Consider the following 24,302-nt stretch of genomic DNA (forward strand, 5'->3'; position numbering starts at 1 on the left):
ACTCGCGAACCATTCTCACTTACGCTACTTTTACAATGAAGATCATGTCTGGACGAATCAACATGACTCAAGCCCAGCTAGAGGCTCTCGTTCAAGCTCAAGTTGCTGCGGCACTTGCAGCTGCTCAAGCAGGTAGTATACCCTGCAGTATAGACTCATACTAGGATCCTTAGATCCTGCATTAACTCTCGTATTTAATCTCGTCCTATTCGTACACAATAGGTCAACACGCGCAGCAACCTGTCTGCACTTTCAAGAACTTCATGGACTGTCGTCCAAGTACTTTCAGCGGCACAGAGGGGGCAGTGGGACTCCTCCACTAGTTCGAGAAGCTAGAGTCAGTTTTCGAAATGTGTGAATGCCCTGAGGCTCGCAGGGTGAAATGCGCCACTGGCACGCTAGAAGGAATAGCACTAACTTGGTGGAACGCCCAAGTTCAGATTTTAGGGTTGGCAGCTGCTAACGCCACACCCTGGAATGATTTCAAGGAACTGATCAAGAGGGAGTATTGTACTCGGGAAGACATCCATAAGCTGGAGGATGAGTTTTACCATCTGAAGATGACTGGATCGGAGATTGAAGCTTACACTAAAAGGTCAAACGAACTGGCCGTGCTGTGTCCAACTATGGTGGACCCTCCAATTAAGCGCATTGAGTTGTATCTCAAAGGGTTGGCACCAGAGATCCAGAGCCACGTTACTTCGGCTAATCTTGATAACATCCAGGATATTCAATGCCTCGCTCACCGCATCACAGACCAGGCAGTGGATCAGAACAAACTGCCTAAACGTATCAGCGCTACTGCTACCGTTACTACTTCAGCTACTCCTGCTACTCCCAGTGAGAGTAAGAGAAAATGGGATGGGGATTCCAGCAAGGGATCAGCTTCAGTTCAGTCTCAAGCCCAGCAGCAGAAGACTGACAGTTATCAGAGTCCCAGCCAGCATTCCTCAGGTAGCCACAGGCAGGGCGGATATCGAGGGAACCTCCCAAAATGCAACAACTGCGGCAGGCATCACGGTGGCCAGTGTAACAAGGGTCGCTGTCAGAGATGCCTTAAGATGGGTCATGAGGCCAAGGATTGTAGAAGCCCTCGTCCTGCGAACCAGAACCAGCAGCAGCCACAAGCACAGCAGAATCAGCAACAGGGCAACAAAGGATGCTTTCATTGTGGGGCAGAAGGTCACTTCAAAAGGCACTGCCCTCAGTTAAACAGGAACCAGAACAACAACAACAATAACAACAATCAGGGCAATGGCAACAACAACAACGGGGGAAACAACAACGGCAACGAGGCAAGGGGTCGTGCATTTGTGTTAGGGCAGGGTGATGCCAGGAATGATCCCAACGTAGTTATGGGTAAGTTTCTCCTCGACAATATTTATGTTACTGTCTTATTTGATTCGGGTGCGGATACAAGTTATATTTCTGTGAAAGCTAGTAAATTGTTAAAACGTGCACCAACACCCCTAAACACCAAACACGTCGTAGAACTAGCTAATGGTAAGAGTTTAGAAGCCACGCAAATAGTCAGGGGTTGTAGTATTGTCTTAGCTGGTCAAGCTTTCTCGATCGACCTTATTCCCATAGCCTCGGGAAGTTTTGTTATCGTTATTGGGATGGATTGGTTATCCCAGCATCAGGCAGAAATCTTATGCAGCGAAAAGATTATTCGCATTCCCCGTTCTGGTCAAGAACCTCTCAAAGTTCAAGGTGACAAGAGTGGTGCAGTGGTAGGCATCATCTCTTTCTTGAAGGCTCAGAAGTGTCTGCGGAAGGGCCACACCGCAATCTTGGCACTCGTTTCAGATGCATCAGTGAAGGAAAAGAAACTGGAGGATATTCCAGTAGTACGCGACTACCCTCAGGTGTTTCCTGAAGATTTACCTGGATTACCGCCTCACCGTCAGGTCGAATTTCAAATCGAGCTCGCTCCAGGAGCAGCACCCATAGCTCGCGCACCATACCGTCTGGCTCCATCAGAATTGGAGGAACTGTCAAAGCAACTGCAAGAGCTCTTGGAAAAGGGCTTCATTCGTCCAAGCTCTTCGCCTTGGGGAGCTCCAGTACTTTTTGTGAAAAAGAAAGACGGTACGTTCAGAATGTGCATCGACTACCGTGAATTGAACAAGGTAACGGTGAAGAACCGTTATCCTCTTCCACGCATAGACGACCTATTCGACCAGTTGCAAGGGTCGTGTTACTACTCCAAGATAGACCTACGGTCAGGGTATCATCAGCTGAGAGTCCGGGATGAGGACGTCTCCAAGACCGCATTCAGAACTCGCTACGGTCACTACGAGTTCCTTGTCATGCCGTTCGGGTTAACGAACGCACCTGCTGTATTTATGGACCTTATGAACAGGGTGTGCAAACCCTATCTTGACAAGTTCGTCATTGTCTTCATCGATGACATTCTGATCTACTCCAAGAGTCAGGAGGAACACGAGCAGCATCTACGCCTTATTCTGGAACTCCTACGGAAGGAACAGCTGTACGCTAAGTTTTCGAAATGCGACTTCTGGCTTCGTGAAGTCCACTTTCTAGGCCACGTAGTAAACAAGGATGGGATTCATGTCGATCCATCCAAGGTAGACTCGATCAGGAACTGGTCTGCACCACGTACGCCAACGGAAATACGCCAATTCTTGGGTTTGGCGGGTTACTACAGATGGTTTATTAAAGACTTTTCAAAGATTGCTCAGCCGCTTACACTACTGACACAGAAGGGTGTCACCTACCGTTGGGGCAACACGCAGGAAACTGCCTTTCAACACCTAAAGGATAGACTTTGTAGTGCACCCATCCTCTCATTACCAGAGGGCATGGACGATTTTGTAGTATACTGTGATGCATCCATCCAGGGTCTGGGATGTGTATTGATGCAACGGGATAAGGTTATCGCTTACGCTTCGCGTCAACTTAAGATTCATGAACGGAACTACACGACGCACGATTTAGAGCTGGGAGCTGTTGTTTTTGCACTTAAGATATGGCGACACTACCTGTACGGTACCAAGTGCACAATTTACACCGATCACAGGAGTCTCGAGCATATTCTTAAGCAGAAGGATTTGAACATGCGTCAACGGCGATGGGTAGAACTACTGAACGATTACGAATGCGCCATCAAGTACCATCCAGGCAAAGCCAATGTTGTGGCTGATGCCCTCAGTCGGAAAGACACTCTACCACGGCGCGTGCGAGCGCTACAGCTTACGATTCAGTCTAGCCTTCCTACACAGATACGAGATGCTCAGGCAGAAGCATTGAAACTAGAAAACGTCAGGGCTGAAGCCCTACGCGGCTCAAGGCAACGATTAGAACAGAAGGCAGACGGCGCCTACTATGTAACGGGGCGTATATGGGTCCCACTTTATGGCGGTCTACGCGAGCTGGTAATGGATGAAGCTCACAAGTCCCGCTACTCGGTACATCCAGGGTCGGATAAAATGTACCACGACATCAGAACTACCTATTGGTGGCCTAGCATGAAGGCCCACATCGCTACCTATGTCAGCAAGTGCTTGACCTGTGCGAGAGTCAAGGTGGAATACCAAAAACCAGCGGGCCTACTTCAGCAATCCAATATACCACAGTGGAAATGGGAGGAAATTTCCATGGATTTTGTTACAGGCCTACCTAGATCCCAGCGTGGGAATGATACCATATGGGTGATCGTGGATCGACTCACCAAGTCTGCACACTTCCTAGCTATAAAGGAAACGGATAAGTTCTCCACTCTCGCAGACATCTATCTTAAAGAAGTCGTTTCGAGGCACGGGGTGCCCACTTCCATCATTTCGGATCGGGATGCATGATTCACGTCAGAACTATGGCAAGCGATGCACAAATCTTTCGGCTCACGGTTAGACATGAGCACAGCATATCATCCTTAGACGGATGGGCAGTCTGAGCGTACGATCCAAACTCTCGAAGACATGCTTCGGGCATGCGTTATTGATTTCGGCAACGGTTGGGAAAAGCACCTCCCTTTGGTGGAGTTCTCATATAATAACAGTTATCACACCAGCATACAAGCCGCTCCATTCGAGGCATTGTACGGACGTAAATGCCGGTCACCTCTCTGTTGGGCAGAGGTGGGGGATAGTCAGATTACGGGTCCAGAGATTGTAGTGGACGCCACAGAAAAGATTGCACAAATACGACAACGCATGGCGGCAGCACGCGACCGTCAGAAAGCCTACGCGGACAAGCGTAGAAAGCCATTGGAATTTCAGGTCGGGGACCGGGTTTTACTTAAAGTCTCACCCTGGAAGGGTGTGGTTCGTTTTGGCAAACGGGGCAAACTAAATCCGCGGTACGTCGGACCATTCGAAATCATTGAGAAAATAGGCAAAGTGGCCTACAAGCTAAACCTACCAGCTGAACTCGGAGCAGTTCACAATGTCTTTCACGTGTCGAATCTGAAGAAGTGCCGGTCAGATGAGACCCTCATAGTTCCTTTTAAGGAACTCACTATCGATGAGCGGTTGCAGTTCGTCGAGGAACCAGTTGAAATCGCGGACCGGGATGTTAAGGTCCTCAAGAACAAGAGAATCCCTCTTGTCCGAGTTTGTTGGAACTCCAAACGTGGCCCAGAGTACACCTGGGAACGCGAAGACAGGATGACAGAAAAGTACCCCCAGTTATTCGGAACCAATGCAACCACTACTGAGGCTGAAGCTACTACTTCGGAATTTCGGGACGAAATTCCAGATCAACGGGGGGAGGATGTGACACCCCAGGAAAACCAGTGAACAATACAACTTACCTAGCTTCCTCAGTGAGTGCGTACCAAATTTCGGGACGAAATTTCTTTTTAGTTGGGGATAATGTGACAACTCATACTTTAGACCTACCTTGTAACGTCACGTACTTATGTGAAGCTATATGATTGATTTGATAAATGATATATTTGGTACATGCTTGGTGTAAATGTATGTATGTATGATATGTGAATGTGTGTTTTACATGTTTGTATGAAACCCGAACCGCACAACACTACACAATCAATCACACAAGGCCTTTGGGCCGTGCCATTGTGCTCGGGTTAGGGGCAGCCCAATTAAGGGTCGGCCCACTCCTCTTAATCGTGTAAACCCCATAGTTGGGGATTGGGATTATCATTTGTCACAAAACACTTAACACAACACAACCCTAGCTCTCCTCTATCTCTTTTGCGAACCGTAGGCAGCCAAGCAATCCCCCAACATCAAGGATCTTTCTCGCTCGGATCAAACCTTGTTCTTTCTCTTAATCGGTTAGTACTTCATGCTATGTGCTTTGTTTGAATGATGTATTGATATTATGATATGTGGGCTATTATGATCTTGTATGATAAACTAGGGTTTTGATGGCATGTTAATCATGATGATAATTGATTGAGTTTTGTTAATCGGCTATCATGTATACTAGATATGGTTACACTAATTGATGGCCTTGTTATAAGTACCGAATGGATAGGCAATCGGCTGAGATATGGTTGAACTCGAATGATATGTGTAAGTTTTAGGGTTTGATCCAACTAAATAGTGAGGAATTAATTAGTGTTCATGTCTTGTTGTTTAGGGTTCATAAGAATTGATGATGAAATCCCATGTTTGATCGATAATATGCAAAACTGTTAGTTGTTAATTGATTGTGTGCAAGTATGGAAATTTTGTAATTGATTGGCAAGAATTATGATTGTAACCGATTGCATGATATCCGGAAGTTTGTTACCAATCGCACAAAAGTCCTTGATCGCACAAGGACCCATAACGCACAAGTTGATGATCTGTTCGCACAAGATGTTACCAGTCGCACAAGGTTCACTGGACCTCATCGGTTGTAATGTTGTTAAGCAGTGGGCCGATCAGCCCAAATAGAACCGCACAAGTCCAAATCCAGTCGCACAACTTGGACTGGATCGCACAAGATTGCTTTACTCATTTGTTGTTTGGGCCGGGTATTCTTGTTGGGTTGGACTACTCAAATCGTACAAGCCTAAGCCGGATCGCACAAGGCTTTTATGTGTTATCGGATTGGGCCGAGAATGTGTTGTTGATTGTTATGTTATTTGGGCTTCTTATTATTTTGGGCCGGGTGTCTAACGGAGTCGCACAACATGTTGTGGATCGCACAAGGCTGTGCTGAACGCACAACATGTTGGGCTGACTGTTATTGGGCTATGTCTTTCGGATCGTACAAGTTAGACATGATGAGTGCTTGACTATTATTGTTAAAGTGTTAACGTGTATTATGTGATTTGCCATGATCTATACGTGCTTTTAACATGTTAACTTACGTGATTCATACGTGCAATACTTGAACACCAAACCTGACTTGTATGGTAACCCTGTTAGGACGTGGTTGACCACCTTTAGTTCAAGAAACCCTTTTGTGTGTATCTGCCGAGCAACCCAAGGTGAGTTCACACTCTTACCAAGGCATGGGATTCCTGGGGTGTTGGGAATGGGATTGAAAGGATAAGGTTGAATAGATTCGTACTGACACTATGAGTAGACTACCATATTACTATCCTCGGATGTGAAGGATACTTATACTGATTACTATCCTCGGAAGTGAAGGATACTTGTACTGATCACTATCCTCGGTTGTGAAGTATACTTATACTGATCACTATCCTCGGTTGTGAAGGATACTTATACTGATCACTATCCTCGGTTGTGAAGGATACTTATACTGATCACTATCCTCGGTTGTGAAGGATACTTATACTCATTACTATCCTCGGATGTGAAGGATACTCACGTAAGACCTGCGTGAACTTATACCTACTACTGTTCTCGGATTGTAAAGAACACTTATGGTTATGAATAGTCTAGTCAATAGAACGTACTAACGGCCCAGTAGAGCCACTTGATACTCATGAACTTACTGTTACGCATTTACTTTCTGTGAACTCGCTCAACTAGTTGTTGACTCTCTGCTGCATGCCTTGCAGGACCTTAGGTACTAATGGAGCTTGCACAAGGAGGAGCAGGTCGTTGTGGGCAGATGGATCGTGATTACTTATTAAACACTTATGACGTTTCAAACAATAATAATTATGTTGGGTTTTACATAAATGCTTCCGCTACATTTACTTATGTTGGTTTTGATAAACACCTTTCGTATTGATGGATAACTTTTACTATTTAATTACATGTTCAATATGATTGGTGGCTTGATCCTGGTCAGTCACGCTCCCAAGCGGTGATACTCCGCAGGTGGATTTTGGGGGTGTGACAATTGGCTTTGTAAGAACCATGCTGAAATTGCTTGTCATGAGAAATACGTTCGTTTGCCTCTTCCTTTTGGCGATATCTTGTACGTTTATGGAGATAAACCTTCAATGGGACTAAAGCTTATGTCATGCACACAAGCGAACAAGTAGTTACGTAAACAGTACTTTGCAAAAGGGTAAGGGAAAAGACATAAGTGATGTTCCAGTAGTGCGTCATTTTCCTGACGTCTTTCCTGAAGATCTGCCTGGTCCTCCTCCACCTCGTTCTGTTGATTTTCATAATGATCTCATCCCTGGTTCTACCCCTGTCGCTAAAGCTCCGTACCGCCTTGCACCCTCTGAAATGTAAGAGTTGTCTAGTCAAGTTGAAGAGTTGCTTGATAAAGGTTTCATACGCCCAAGTACTTCTCCTTGGGGTGCTCCTTTTTTGTTCATGAAAAAGAAGGATGGTTCATTCCACATGTGTATCGATTATCGTGAGCATAACAAACTCATTGTCAAAAACCATTATCCTCTTCCTCGCATTGATGACCATTTCGATCAACTCCAAGGCGCAACATGCTTTTCCAAAATCGATCTTCATTCAGGCTATCATCAGCTTTACATTCTCGAAGAAGACATCCCTAAAATCGCCTTTCATACTCGATATGGTGATGCGTGGTCGAAAACCGGTGCTTTATCATGTTTAATTTCATGTTTTTACATAGCTTTTAGTTTCGAGTAGCCTACTTTTGATTGGAATTGTGTCTTGCAGGTCTAATGGAGTTTAAGAAGCTATTTGGGAGCTTTACGGAGCACCGGGATGGAAGACAGATCAACCGGGAATGGGAAAATGGAAAAACAGAAAACAAGTTGGTGTTAAACATGAAGATTAGATGTGTTGTAGGGGATGTTAATAGATTGAAAATGTAGATATTGGAAGATGGCATGATAGAGGGCTGAATTACGAAGAGGTGGGTGAAAACGGTGAATAAAACGGAGCTAAAACGAAGAAGTTATGAAGAAAAAAAAATGGGATTTAGAGGCACTGTCGGCGATGCCCAAAAGGGCAGTCGGCAACGCCCTTTGGTTTGTTCCGTTGGCCAGAAACCTTCATAAACATCAGATTAAGCCGTCGGGTGAAACTGAGACTTCCAGGTGCCGTCGCCGACGTCCAAAGGGGCCGTTGGCGATGCCACATGCATTCTCACATCGCGAATTTTGAGTTCTTTTGTTTGGGGACGGTTATAACCTAATTTTTGACCAATATTCGGGAGTTACGAGTTGTGTGAGGTAAAAAGACCATGGGGGATCATCTTCTAATCATCTAACATATTTCTAATCATCCCGAACACACACCTAATCACCTCTAACCTAAAACCCGAACCAATTCTCCATCACCCCTAACCCTAATCGAATCCATCCATCACACCTATACATCAACCGAATCATCATCATCTACATCCTAACCCTAACCCTAACCAATCCATCAATCATTCTATCCATTCATCACCATCACTTCACTCCAAACCCTAATCATCATCATTCATCATTTCCAAGATTAAAGATGTTCAATCTCAAGTTTCCTTTATCCGGTGATAGCGTTCGTCCTTCCATGAGCGGCTAAATTCCTGGAGGTTTCACCCTGGTGTAGGTTTTTGTAAGTCTAGGGTTTAACATTGTTCTTGGTTTGATTTTGTGACAAGTTGCTAGTTGATTTTGAAGCTTATGACAATTGTCTTGCATTTGTATTGAATTCATAAATTGTCGAGTGAAGATTAAATTTGAATTTATGAAATGTTTATGTGCATTCATGCCTTGTCTAGGTTAGGATTTACATGTTCTTGGTAATGAAGTGCATTTTTGTCCGTTCTTTGTAACGTAGACAGATATTGGCACCTAAGCCTCGCAACACTAAATTCGTTAATCACTTTTGCAATTGAATCAAATCTAAAACGTGTAGAAACCCTTGGATTGTAATTACCGAACTGGGTGTGAACCTTGTTTACTTATCTTGTTTTAAATCATCAATTATAATTTCATGCAATTGTTTAAGTTTTTGTTAGTCATAATTAAAAACCAAACTTGTCGGTTTATTCAGATTTCTTTTCAAAACAAACAAAATTCATAAAAACAATCTAGTAAACTTCATAACTGTGACAACTTTAAGAATCAATCAAGTCCATTTGCAAACCACAAACTCTTCATGGTTCGACCTCTTGCTACCGCTAACTATTTGTTAAGGGTAATTAGCGCATATAAATATTATCTTTGACCGGAGCGCGACACTCTGATCAAATCTTGGCGCCGTTGCCGGGGAGTTCGTGCGCTTTGCGTTTGGATACTTGTTTGCATTTTTTTGTGATTGACTGTTTAAAGTGCTTAGTTCTTTTTGTACTCTTTCTTTTTCCTTGTTATGCGTGGTGTATTATTTGTGCAGGTCACAGGTAGTACATGCATACAAGGAATTCCGGGCGAACATCACCGTTAGTCTACGAACTAGAAATCGAACGGGTAGCAAGAAGAAACCTAGCAAGCCAGTTAGAGGCAACAGTTGTCTCTAATCAAGTCACCCAAAACTCACAATCCACACCATCCATTAAACCTAGTTCAATGGATCCTCAAAATTCCAATCACCTAAACAACCAACACTAATTCCAATACTGAGGAACCTTTCGCCCAAACCAAAATATCCAACAAAACATTCCACAAGATCAACCGGACGGGGGTAACAACCCGAGACCACCTACACCACCGTTTCAAAACCGAGGTCCCAACAATAACCAAAGAACACCTCCATAACAAAACCTCAACCGACACAACTCCTTACCCACCAACCTCGATGATTGGAATGTTAACTTCGATAGTAGATGCGACCGAAATCGTGGCAATCCCGCGAATGAAGACCTGTTCTTGAATATCGATGATTTGAGGAACGCAATCCCCCACGATGAACCATATAGTGTTCCTGGCTACCGATCGCAGGAACACGTGAGTATTCACTCGGAACACTCGGATGACGGGGGAAATTAAGATGAACGGGTAGAAGACGATGGTTGGGGGTATGTGAATTTGGATAACGCCTACAACGCAAGGGGGTTCGATAATGACGAGTTTGGCTATCAAAACGCCAATTATGTGGGCAACGATAATTATGGTTATGGGAATGCTCGGAATGATGGTTACGGAAACAATCGCAACCCACGAAACAACAATCAAAGGAACCGGAATGACGGTTACTACAACAATAATAACAATGCTAACCATAACCGGATTCCCCGATTTGTGGGAGGTGTCACACCCCAAAAACATCACAGCGGAATATTTAAACGTAGTGGAGACGGAAGTTGGTGCCCATTTATATCTTGTCGAGCGATGCAATTTATTGATGGACATATTGGTTTACTTTAAACATAAATTATTAAACATTACGTTTTAAGACATGACATAACTACATAGTTAAGATGTCCTTGACCCTTGCGGATCTTATTACAAAAGTCCTAGAAAGTTTAAAAGTTGTCAAACATTTTCAAACAAACAACATGCATCATTCAAACACAAGATACGCCATGATTTTCCTGAAGCCGAATTCAAGTACCTGTAGAACACGTTAAAATCAAGTGTCAACACAAAGGAAGGTGAGTTCACTTATTCATTTACTAACAGATTTTATTCCAAAGAAAACTTTCTGTTTAGGTGTCTATATAAAAAAACATCCTTTTACTTCTTAGAATGTCCATGGGCTTTCCGTCGGTTCATTACTCCAACAACAGTAATATTGCCCAGGTTTTGTATATTAAATTATTGTGTCAACTTTCAGACTCGTATGTTAGCTAGACGATACGAACTATATATTAACCATGCATGGATAATCAATGCTAGACAATAAACAATAATTCGTTGTTTGACATTGACATGGGGTGACCCGTCATGACGGGGTTGTCAACCCGACAGATCTACCAACAATTCCTCGCGTACCATACTTAACTGATTAAACGACATCATGGGCGCAGGGTTCTTTCTCGAAGAACAATATGATGTCTGCCTCACGTACAATATATATGTCCTACTAATATGACAATTTAATATACTATGATTTACGAATTCCCCTGTTACTCAAATGTTGAGACTCAGTCTGGAATTCATCCCCAATTCGTACGGTCTCGTTTCACTTAAGAAATACCGCACTTATAATGTTCATTCTTCAAAATCGTTTTACATCAAAACGTATAACTTATCAAATTCATATATTTTCAGCGGAAAAATATATATTTTATATTAAAAGGTATGTTTTATTTTGAAAACATTATTAAACCCTTTTAACGACGTGTTCCACCCCCAAAATATATACAAAACAGTAAAAAGAGGGGTTTAGTGACACTCACCTTTGGGTGCGTATTTTAATATCGCAAATCCTAGAAATTGATATATATATATATATATATATATATATATATATATATATATACACGTCCTAATATAGGAACAATTCTAAATCAATATACATATTTAACACAAAAAAAATCCTAAGTTTCTCCGTTTCTTAGAATTATCACATAACTTTGAGATTTTCTCGAAAAGTTTTCATTTTTGTTTATGTTGGCATGTTAATATATATATATATATATATATATATATATATATATATATATATATATATATATATATATATATATATATATTTATGATTTTGTGATTTGAACGATATTGGTGACCAATATTGTGTAAATCCATTAACTCTCCCGTTTCTATGCAATATATCTACGATTTGCGCGTCGTAATATATATACGCATAAACGTTCACATAATTTAACACCGAAACATGCGAAACATTGCTAACTAAACTATTTTGTATTTTTTTAAAGCAAATATACATAAAACATCTCACAAGTACCAAATTTCATGCTCGACAAACAAGTTACACATTTAACGCAAAATTTACCGTTCCTACCGCACAAAACGTACATGCATACATGCATAGTCTAAATTACTCATTGTCAAATTAACACTTAACATTTTATCACATTTACACGTTCAAATTACTTAATACATTTTATCACATACGATTCACTCAAAATTCACCCACACTAGTGTTCATTGAAAAATGCGTATTTTAGCGATTCGGTAATGTTTTCAGACGTCGGAAGTCACATATGACCAACCAAACACCAAGTAAACTTAAAATTTGTTAAAATACTTGTTTTTAAACTAAAACAAACACTTACACACACATATATACCTACGGCCATACATACATATGTACACACATCCATTTTTAATCTCTTTGAATACCCATTTGTTATTTGTTTTAAGTTAGTGTTTAAACTCAAGAACAAGAGAAACTTCCATCATTATTTAATATCATCAAGAATCAAAACAAGATTTATGAAATAATTTGATACCTTCAAGATTTTAGATGGGTTTTTGAGAATAGATGATGAGATGGAGGTTGTTCTTACTTGAAATCACTTCCAAACACCCTTTTTAGCTTGAAATCATCTTGAAAAACTCTTGAATCTTCATGGAATGTTTAAAATTTTTGAAAGTGTATGTGTGAGAGGGGGTTTAGGTCATAAGGTTCAAGAGGAAGAGAGAGAGAGAGAGCTTGTTTGATCTTGTTTAAATGAAGTTTGAGTGTTTTAAAAGCTCAAATCATTACACACACTTCACAAGACCCACATGTCCATTTCTCACAATTCCAAGGTGGGTGGTGTTATGGGCCATTTTCTGTACATATATCTTGACTAATATTCTGGTTTTGATTGTTTATTTGTGATCAGGATATTGGTAACATCCTGATGCGATATCCTGGTAATGACTGATTTAACCACGTGCAGATTAGAAGATGCAAGTCTCTAATGGTCAAGTGGACCTCTTCTCCTTAAGACTCGGGCAAACCAGTTATATAAGAGACGTTGAACCCGGAAGAAGTGGACTACAACGTTCACTTGAGGAATATTCAAAGCATCCCGGTTTAATAGGATAGTTAGTTACTTTCGTTTTACTATAAATAGATTGATCGGATCAGGCTAAGGCACACACTCACTTCCGCACACTTTGCTCTCTAGCTACTAGCAATCACTACACACAAGTTGATCCGCATCATATCCTGCACTGTATCCTGATATTTGAAGTAATAGAAGAACAAGGCAGCTGCGATTGTCAGCTCCCAAGGTTTTGTGCCGACGATCTAGATTGATCAAGGGCTTTCCTCGTACATCCTGTGTCACCTTTTACATTTTTTGCTCATTGTTTGATCATAAATACAACTCTATATCCTAAGCCGTATCCTGAAACTGTTTTTGCAAATAACTTAACTAGCATATTTCCAACACACATTTCTAGCATACTACCTCACTTAACTAATTTGATCACTTAATTGCTTCGGTAATTTTTGACCAAAACAATTTGGCGCCCACCGTGGGGCAAGTGGTGCTATTTCTACTAAAAGCTTTTGCAAAATCATTACTTGGTTTCCTATTTTCAAAAATTTTTACCACACTATTTTCAATGGCCTCGAGATCAAACATGAGCTCTTCCACTGTGTCTGCTACAACCTCTGCAACAATTGGTTCGGTGCTTCCACCACCTCCTCCGAGATCTCAAGCCTCTTCCCAAGGAACTGAAATGCATGTGGCCCGGGATGTTATTCCCGCTCGCAATATCCAGGGATCTGGTCCTGTTTTGGCTTCTAATGAGGAAATTTTAAATTTGTTTGGTAGTGTACAGGAACTGATGAGGCAGCAGCAGGAAACTAATCAAATGTTGATGAGAGAGATGCAACTCTTGAAATCTGGCTCGAGCAGGCCTGCTGAAGATACTGTCACTCCCTTGCAACCCAGGGCTTTGAACTTTAGTTCTGCAGTTTATACTGAGGATAACCGGGGAAATATTGTGCCTAGCCATTCCCAGAATCATACTCCTGAGATACCCTCTTCAATTAGAGTGTCAACTTTGAGAAGCTCAGGATATGCTTCAGGATATGGCCAGAATCCTCAGATCGGTAATGTATCCAATAATAATAATAATACTCTTGCCACTAATGGTGTTGGATCTTTGCAGGATGCAGGTCTGACATCAGCATTATCTAGGGAGCTTCAGAAGCTAAAGGACATGATATCCAGTGTGCCTGGGGTGGTCCAGCCAATTCCAGAAGTGTCCCAGGATAGTCACAGGATATCCCGGTTTGCGCATCCCAAAAAGATTTCAGACCCCTAATATGAAGCTCTATGATGGAACCACCGATCCTGAGGAGCATATTGCCCAGCATAGGGAAAGGATGGAAATCAACCCTATCCCTCCAGATCTCAAGGAAGCATGCCTGTGCAAGGGTTTTGGTTCTACATTAACAGTATCGGCCTTAAAATGGCTCTTAAACGTCCCTCCTCACTCAATTACTTCATTTTCTCATTTGGTTAATTTATTTAATAGTCAATTTTCTTGCAGCTGAAGTTTTGAGAAACTAACCAGTGATCTTTACAGGATAACTCAAGGACCCCAGGAATCCTTGAGGGATTACGTGAATAAATTTAGTCAGGAATCCTTACATATCCCGCATCTTGATGTTGCTACAACTGTGCAGGCTTTCAAGATGGGGTTGCAAAAAGATTCTCAATTTTACCAGGATCTTGTAATGAATCCATGCAGGAACCTGGGCGAAGCTCGCAACAGGGCTCTGAGATATATTCGGTTGGAGGATGATAAAAAGATGCAAGAGAGGATGAATTCGTCAACAACCTATGAGCCGACCAACAGGAAATCAGAATCCTCGTGTAAACCATATCGCTCTAAGCCATATGGAAGAAATGACAGCAAGAAAGTGAATACTGTTGAAGACGAGGATCCTGAAGAATATCCTGAATTATCTGAATAATGTTTTTCTGTTAATATACCCGAACTGATGTATGCAATGCAGGGTTTAGGAGACAAAGCCAGGTGGCCTCGGAAGAATCAACAAAAGGCTGATTGGAAGGATAAGTCCAAATGGTGTGCCTTCCACGAGGATTTCGGACATGTCACTAAGGATTGCATCGCTCTAAGGAAAGAAATAAGCTACCTCCTGGGCAAGGGGTATCTAAAGGATCCCGAACGAGCAGCATCACCTCCTGCAGATGCCAAAATAATTAACTTTATTTCAGGAGGATCCGACATTTGTGGGACTTCATATTCTGCGGCCAAGAGACATGCAAAGGAGGCTAAAGCCGAAAGAGGAGAAAAACCGACCAGGATGACGACCCTCACAACTGACAAAGTGATCACTTTTGATAGTGATGACAGGGATACTGTTTAGGATCCTCACCATGATGCTCTAGTAAGTACATTATATGTCGCTAACCATTTTGTACGTAGGATATTGGTAGATAACGGCAGCTCCGTTAACATAATTCAGCTGGAGACTTTGAAGAGAATGAATGTATCCCCAATGAATATTACTTCGAATCCACTATGCTCGTCGGTTTCAGTGGAGAAGCCAGGAATACCGTAGGGGAGATAAAATTGCCTGTATATGTTGAAGGGGTTAACTCAATGCAGCGCTTCTGTGTCATGGACTCCTTATCCTGCTATAATATTATATTAGGAAGGCCTTGGATCCATGATATGAAAGCTGTGCCATCAACCTATGATCAATGCATCAAGATACCTACCCCTTGGGGAGTAGTAAAAGTGGAAAGTGACCAGCAGGAAGCAAAAGAGTGTTGTTCTTCTTCGATGAAGTCCTCGACGAAGCCTAATGCAGCATAGCTGTAAAACCCGATTAGGATCTTTCAATGATATCAAACTATGACTTATGTAAGTGCGGAAATCAAAGACAAGTTGATTCAAGTTTATTAGTAATTGAAACCAACAATAATATAATCAACACAAACCAGAACTTGCATTCACTGATTGAAACGTGACTGATACAAGAGAGCTTTGAGACTTCAACTATTAGTTAAACATTACATAATCAACCCTAAACTTTAGTATTTCTCTATGAATAAACCTCAAGGTTCCAACAATCTCCCCCTAGGTTTATACATAGAGAGCTTTGAGACTTCAACTATCACGAGCACCACCCAGACGATCTTTGAGCCCACCAAATCCTTTCGTGCGAATGTGAATGGCTGAAGCAACAGCTGCAGTCCATCCTTTGGCAATTTCTTCATACTTTTCAGTAGCTCTAATTTGATTCTGAGCTAACACCTCAAGATCCTCATAAGCAAGATTCAGTAAATCAACTTGATCTACCAAACGAAAGTTCACATCATCATCACACACAATCACTACCTGCCCTAGACGCTCATCATAAGCCCAAAAATGGAAAGACTTCAAAGCGCCTTTTGGAATTTTTCTTACTAAAGGAATCACTTTCTCCTTATCAGTAGCAGGCCAGTGAACAATCTTCATTCGCTTGTTCGTATATGGATCTCGAACACCTTTAGCTGGTACAATAAGAGACTCTGCAGTATGCGTAGAAGGAAAACCACGAAGAACCTCCCTCTTTAATCTCTCGTAAAACAAATAACCACGACCTCCAGGCTTATCATCCACATAAGGTGCATTAGACAAGTTTGTCAAATCAACCTTTGTAAATGTTTGAAACTGAGCTGGAGCCTTGTACCATTCAACGGGACCAACTTTTCTCTTAATCCACCATCTTCTACGATCATGATCAAATCCCCAGCTAACAACACCAGATCTGTTTCCAACTTTATCATAGTGAGTTTCACCAACATCCATTAAATGATGAGTAGCTTGAGCATCATCATCATCAGGATTGAGATTCTTGTTCTTCAGTATAACAAACTCCCTTTTCTTCTTAAGTCTCTCAGCCTTTTCCTTTTCTACAACTGGATCAATTACCCTTTCAAAATATTTTTCCATAGCAGCACTACATTCAACATCATCTCTATCAAAGGCTTTTCTTCGGTTTTCTACATCTGTCGGATCAGAAAATTCATTCCCAAATTTCTTCTCCAGCTTTCCACGTAAATCATACACCATATTGAACAACAAACTGACATCTCCTTGAAGATGTTCAACCTGTTGATCTTTCTTCACTATAGTATCTTCAAGTTGGATAATCTTGGCGTCTTTGTGAATCGAATCTTGCTCAAGCACAACCATTCGTCTCTTCATCTCCCTCATGCTAATAAACTCATCCTCATCACTTGAATCATCATCAAATGGCATTCTCAAAGGCTCTTCAGGTCTTTTACCGCTTGAACTACTGGGCATATCATGAATAACTCCAGAAGGACCTGCAGAGCCAGAGATAGCAAGTGGTACAGTATCAATAATAGAATCAGAATCAACATTTGTAACTTAAACATCAGCAGTGGTGGTTTCCAGTACAGTTCTTTGAGCATCAGTGTTAAACTCAAAGATATCTTCAGTAGAGGTGGTGGTATCAGTAACACTTTTTTCAAAATCGAAGTCATATAAACCATCATCATCTTCAGCAGTGCACATAGGTTGATCTTTGTTTTGCTCAACATACATTCCGAGTCGAGGATCCCTCATTTTATGCTTCAAAGGCAATGAATCAGGATCCTTTGGGTTTTCATCAGGCTCTTCATTCGATAGTGTAAGATCGGAAGGAGGATTCCCCATCTTATCAGTCACTGATTTTAACAACAAAGCCAAATTTTCAGCAGTAATCACCGATGGAACAGTAGAAACAACATTCTCAGCTTCATTTTCAGGAGGAAGCTCTTCATCATCACCTGAATCACACATAATCTCTATGCCCTCATCGTCAGAGTTGATTGTTAAAATCTCTGTCTCAGGCACATCATCAACAGCACCCTGAACATCATGCTCTTCAGCAACCATTGCATTTACAGGAACGGGTTGCACTATTACCGGATCAGCAACTACATCCTCAGTTTCAGCAAACTGACCAAATTTCTCCAGAGGAATTAAACCTTCAAACTTCTTTTCAGTACCCTTTTTCGGAGTAAGAGCTCCAAAGCAAGCAGGACCCATAGGCTTCAATTCCAAAGTATCTCCAGATCTCACCAAATCTGGATAACGAGCATTCAAAAACATCTGCAAAAATCTTGGATACATCAAAAACTTGTCCTTTCGAACTCCTGTCACATTTCTTTTCATGCCTTCGAATATGTACTTCGAGTAATTGAACGGTTCATTGGTTATAAGACAGATAAAAGCAGCGGACTGAGTAATGTTCAATTGATCAGTGCCTCCTCGATTTTCTGTCATGCAGGAATGAACATGTGCACCAACAGATGCCAATAGGGATGCACAAATTTCTTCACTAACGATGGGTACTTTCCTTCATAACTTAATCTTGGCAGAATCGCTTCCACAGTTCCTGCTGGTAGCTCGATCGGATCAGTTTCCTGGTTATTGAACTTTAACATCTCCCTTATCATCTGCTCAGTTACTGTAATTGTTTTCTTTTGAATCTCAGCAGTTAAAGCTCCTTTGCCTTCTGCTCCAAGGGCATCAAAACTAGCAGTCTTCCAAAAATCTCGAACTAGACGCTCATAAACAACAGGATTTTCTCTCAATGCATGAACAAGTCGGCTGTTGCACCGTGTTCCGACCCTGAATAGTCAGTAGAGAACATTCATCTTCACATACGAAGGCGGAATCAAAATAAATGAAGTTACAACAGCTTTCCTATTCAATTCCTTTCCTTTTATTGCTTTCTGATATTAATTTGACAGAGTTTCGGTAACAAAGCAATGAGACAGGTCCGCTCCAACAACACGAATGAACGATGTGGTTTCGCTTATGTGAACTATATATAGGACCTGGAGATTCACTTGAAGGGACATGCCTTATAAGCGAACCTACCTCTTAACCATATAAGCGAACCTCCTGGAATGACACATAAGTGAACCTGTTTAATACCCTATGAGCGGACCAGCTTCTAAACAATGTACATATAAGCGGGCCTATCAACATAATACATGATTTTGGCTTTCAATACCCTATGTTGACCTATTTTGACCTAAGACCTAATGCAGACGTAGTCAACAGACATTCCATTCATGTCTTGTTGAACTTCTTGACAGTAGGAACCCTGTTGAGCGTATAGCATGCGGCGGAAACAGCTTCAACCCAAAAATTAATTGGTAACTTTGAATCTACGAGCATAGTTCTAGCCGTCTCGATTAGTGTCCGGTTTTTACGTTCTGCGACTCCATTCTGTTGCGGAGTGTACGAAGCACTAAACTCATGCAAAATACCTCGTTCATCACAAAATTCTTCCATCTTACTCTTTTTGGATTCAGTACCATTATCACTTCTTATTCTACTAATAGGACTCTGGTACAGATTCTCAATTCTTTTAAACAACGCCAATTAACTGTCAAACGTTTCGTCTTTCATTTTCAAAAATGAAACCCACGAAAATCTGGAATAATCATCAGTTACGACCAAACAGTAGTAATCTCCAGTAATACTCTTGACATTCACCGGACCAAACAAATCCATATGAAGCCTTTCCAAAGGTCTCGAAACTGAATTGACTTGCTTTGTAGGGTGTGACTTTTTCTTCTGTTTGCCTTTGACACAACTAATGCACTCCCCTTCCAGATGAAAACCTTTGACATGAACTCCTGTCACCAAATCATTATGCACCAAGTGATTCATCTTCCTTAGGTGAATATGCCCTATTTTCCGGTGCCACAATCTTGATTCTTTTTCCGTTGCTCTGGACACAAAACAATGAGCCTGACCCGTGGTTGTAGTAGCTACGCTCATGTCCAACACGTACAGATCATTGACTCTTGGTGCCCTCATGATGATCCATTCCTCAGGTATCACAAATCCCGGTTTCAAGATCAAACATTCTTTGTCAGTGAAGTGAGTAGTATACATCCTGTCGCAGATCTGGGAGATACTCAGCAGATTATTCTCCAGCTCAGCGATGTAGTTAACTCTCTCAAACGTTACGATTCCGTTGGATAACATTCCTTCACCTATAATCCTTCCTCCTTGATTACCAGCAAAACCTACGTAACCACCATTTATATTTCTCACATCATACAATAACGCAGTCTTCCCTGTCATATGTCTTGAAGCTCCACTATCCATCTGGATACAAGTTTTGGAAGATCCTGCACATAACAAACTTTGACTTAAACAACTTCTAGAAAGATGCCGATTCATGCTTCGCAATCCGGCAATTCAAACTGCTTAGTCAAACATGGTGTCCACCCAGGCCTCATCAGCCTTAGGTGTAACCTTGACTGTTTTACCTCTCGCAACTTGAATTTTTAAGTTTTCAGCCTTCAGAGGTGGAAAATTCGCATCATAATCAACTTGAATTAATTCCTCATAAGATGAAACCTTTTTCTCAGTTTTGGGTTTCCAAACTTGTTGAGATAATGCAACCCGTTTGTAAAATTTTTCATTTTTATTTACCGACTTCTTTACGGGTTCATTTTTCACTTTGAAGTTGTCACTTTTAAAACTCTTTTTCTCAACAACGATTGGTGCTTTACCCTTGTTGTCAACTTTCTTTTGTTGAATCTTCACAATTTCAGTCTTAGGCTTCTCATTGGTACATTTTCGTGTAATGTGACCAACTTGATTACATCTGAAACATGTTCGAGTATCAGGCACTCGACTAGTGCCTTCAGACTGAGACTGAGAAGCTCTTTTCTCAAAGAACTCTTTGTTTGATTTTGAAAAAATTTCTTTCTCTTCATCAGCAAGTGAACTTGAACTGTTCACAAACCTTTTCTTCTCGACAAACCTCTTGTTTGGAACATTTCTTTTCTGATACGATTTACCCCCCTGATAACCACCCGACCAATTGTTTCTGTTGTTATTGTAAAAACGCGATGGATTAACAGATTTCTTGTTGTAAACTTTTTCTTTCTCAAACTTCATTTTACTTTTCTTTTGACTCAGATTGTTCACTGCTGACAACTCGACTTCGACCAGTTTGAAAACATTTGTCAATTTGTTCATGTTTACATTCTCGATTGGAAACTCTGAATTCGAAAACAACTTATCCGAACCCAACATCTTGTACATGACAAGATTTGATTCTTCATTTAAGTTGTTCTTGGATTTTTGTTTCGGAATGTAATTGTCCAAGAAACACCCATCTTCCTCAGTAGTGTCACTATCCGTTTTAAGCACATTTTCAACAACACCTTTTACAATATCATTTTGGACACCATCATCACTGGAAGATGTGAACGTGACATCAATGTTCTCCGGAAGTTTAACTTCACTTTCTTCCTCAATTTCAACCAACCCAGATTCCTTTTTCGTGTAATTATTCAAAATCGGCGGTGGAACTTTGTGAAAACCCACCCCGGTTCCATCAGAATACACGTCTTCGCCAGCTTTGTTTTTGCCTATGGGTTTTGGAACAATATGTTGCAAAACAAAGCTTGCGGAGCTATAGCTGTTAAGCTTCAACTGGATTCGCTCGTTTTCAATTTCAGCCTCTTGAACATTAAGTTTCAAATTAGCGATTTCATCCAGTTGTTTGTTGATTGATTCTTCTTTAACTCTTAGCACTGCTTTTAAATGTTCGTTTTCTTTAAAAGTTTTACCATTTCGATCATCACTATCTTTTACTGTGCTTTTAAGTTTTTCAAACTTTTCAGAAATCTGACGGTTTTCAAGAATTAACCTTTCATTTTCTTGTTTAACTTTTTCATGTTCAATTTTATCAGTTTCAATTTGAGCAGTTAATTCTCTTATCCGTTCAGTTGAAGCTTTAACTGTTTTGTCACGACCAAGAATCTGATTCTCAACGCTTCTGACTTTTGCTGTCAGATCCTCAATTTTCTTCCCATTGAGATACGTGACAGTATTACAAAATTTGCACTCTTTGTTGCAACTTTTGCAATCCACGTTTCCTTCAATTTTCTTACCTGACGCATTTGTTGACACGTTTGAACTGACCTGGCTTTTTGACTCAGACACGGAGTTAGAGTCTACCTCAAGTGCCTTAGCAGCCAGCACTTTGTCAGCCATTTTTCTTAAGTTCTCAGCAGTCAACTCCTGCGTTGTATCAATTACCCCAGTATCAATCTTCTTTGATTTCTCTTGCTCCTCTTTCTCTTTTTCATCACCAGTTCCCCACCACTTATTCTGCCAGTACTCATCTTCTTCTTTGTATTCCTTGATGATGGCTTCGATATCAAGTGTTTTGTTATCAATCGCAATGTTTCCATACGGATCAAGGTAGCATTCCCTGTCCGGATCCCATCTTTTCGCTCTTCTCGCTTCCAGATAGATACCAGAAAGTCTAATAATTTTGTTTTCAGCAATCATTTTTCTGTACCTATACTTCTGCTCTTCAGTACGATTATCTTTCCACGGAATAGGTTCATTCTTCGCCATGAACGCGTAACCAACCGCGTCTTCCTCCGGTAGAACCTCTTTGCTCCAATCATAACCCTCATCATCATAGATCACAGCAAGTGCTCTAGACTTTTCTTTGGTGTCTTCAACCTGCTTCAATCTAGGCGGCTCAGATTTATTCTAGTGATAAATCGCCTTCTTGTCATAATGATCTCTGAAAGGGTTCTCCGACTCATCAGCATAAGCGTTTCTGCATTCACGTTTGAAGTGACCTTTCTGCTTACACTTGAAATGTCACCTTGGACTTATCAAAACCCAATTTTGTAGACGGACCACCAACCGATTTTCTGCCCGTTATTTACATGAAACGCTAAGCACGACGAACAGCACTAGCCATAGCCCAACGAATATCGATTAACTCCATTTCTTCAGGATCTATTTGATCATAGTCCTCTTTCGTCAGGTTTGTGTTGCCGATCTTCCTAGCTACTAACCCTTCATATGATTCCAACACCGACGCTAGAAAGATCATCTGCTGTTTGGCAGACTCCTCGTCAAAATTCTGAGCATTCTTCAAGTCTATTGCAATGTTGCATTGAAAACGATTCTTTGCATCAGAATGACTTGCAGAGGATGAAGATCCGCTGTGATAACCACAATGATTTTCACTGCTCTGACCACTTTGACTTTCTTTGCTTGCTGTGGACACACTCTCAGCAGAAAATGTAGTCTTTGGTGAAGTTGCTTTTGGCATCATGCTCTTTGGATAATAAAGATCCAGATTCTGCTGGTAGGATGAGTGATTAACTTTGAATGTCTTCTTCAGCTCCAACTCATGACTCTCGAGTTTTTCAATCAACAGATCTAATGTCAACTTCTCTGGTGCCTTGATGGTATTCTTTAGCATTAACGCATAATATCTCTAGTCCATCTCGTCTGGTAACGAGTCAAACAACTTGTCGATAAGATCTTCCTCAGAATATCTGATGTCATGCCTTGCCAATTCCAGCTTCAGATGACCAAATCGTTCTATCATTTTAAAAACCGACTCGTTCTTTAGACACCCAAACATGTCAAACTCTTTCCTAAGTAGTTTCATTCTGTTTTTCTTGATCTCTTCACTACCTATACATTTCTTTTCTAATTTCTTCCAAAGATCTTTTGCATTTTTATAATCTATCAGTGATTTTATGTCTTCACAAACAGACTGAAATAACAACGCTATACACTTCTGTTCAGCTACAAATGAATTAATCTCATCAGCTGAGGTCAACATTTCACCAGATTTATCTCCATGTTCATAACCATTCTTCAAACTCTTCCAACTAGCAAATGCAAACGCCATCAACCAATCTTCAAACTTTCTCGACCATCTACTGTACTCTTCGATAGCCATTAGCTTTGGGGGTTTGTTGAACGTTCCAAAAGCACTTTCCGATTCCCAAGCTACCTTTTTCTTCACAACCGTTGGATTTTCATTCACATTGCTCGATGAAGTATCATCGTTTCTGGAGTTTCCAGCAAACGCATACATGTCACTGAACGGGTTCAAGAAAATATCATCCATCTTGAGTGTACCTGCAAAATCAATCAACACTTAGAAAAATTTTCAAGTTTTTGAAAAATGTGACAAATAAGCGAAACAGTGTATGACTGAATAAGCGAAACTATATTTTGACAGATAAGCGAAAGTAGACTTGTTCGTATAAGCGAAAGTGTGCAAATGTCTGAATAAGCGAAACACTTATGGTTCAAACAAGTGAAACTACAAATGTTCGTATAAGCGGAACCTATGAGCGAAACTGCA

General features: G+C 41.0%; 1 protein-coding gene across 1 annotated transcript; it reads right to left on the minus strand.

Moving 5' to 3' along the window:
- Positions 1-23,417: 23,417 nt before the first annotated feature.
- On the minus strand, positions 23,418-23,891 carry LOC110883146. The gene has a single exon (XM_022130975.1). The coding sequence runs from the start codon at positions 23,889-23,891 to the stop codon at positions 23,418-23,420; it is 474 nt and encodes a 157-aa protein (XP_021986667.1).
- Between the last annotated feature and the right edge of the window lie 411 nt (positions 23,892-24,302).

This window comes from Helianthus annuus, chromosome 4 (genome assembly GCF_002127325.2).
Source record: "Helianthus annuus cultivar XRQ/B chromosome 4, HanXRQr2.0-SUNRISE, whole genome shotgun sequence".
Classification (NCBI taxonomy): domain Eukaryota; kingdom Viridiplantae; phylum Streptophyta; class Magnoliopsida; order Asterales; family Asteraceae; genus Helianthus; species Helianthus annuus.

What these genes read in the sequence shown, in the direction of transcription:
- LOC110883146 (XM_022130975.1), bottom strand. Translation starts at nt 23,891, where the DNA reads ATGGCTATCGAAGAGTACAGTAGATGGTCGAGAAAGTTTGAAGATTGG.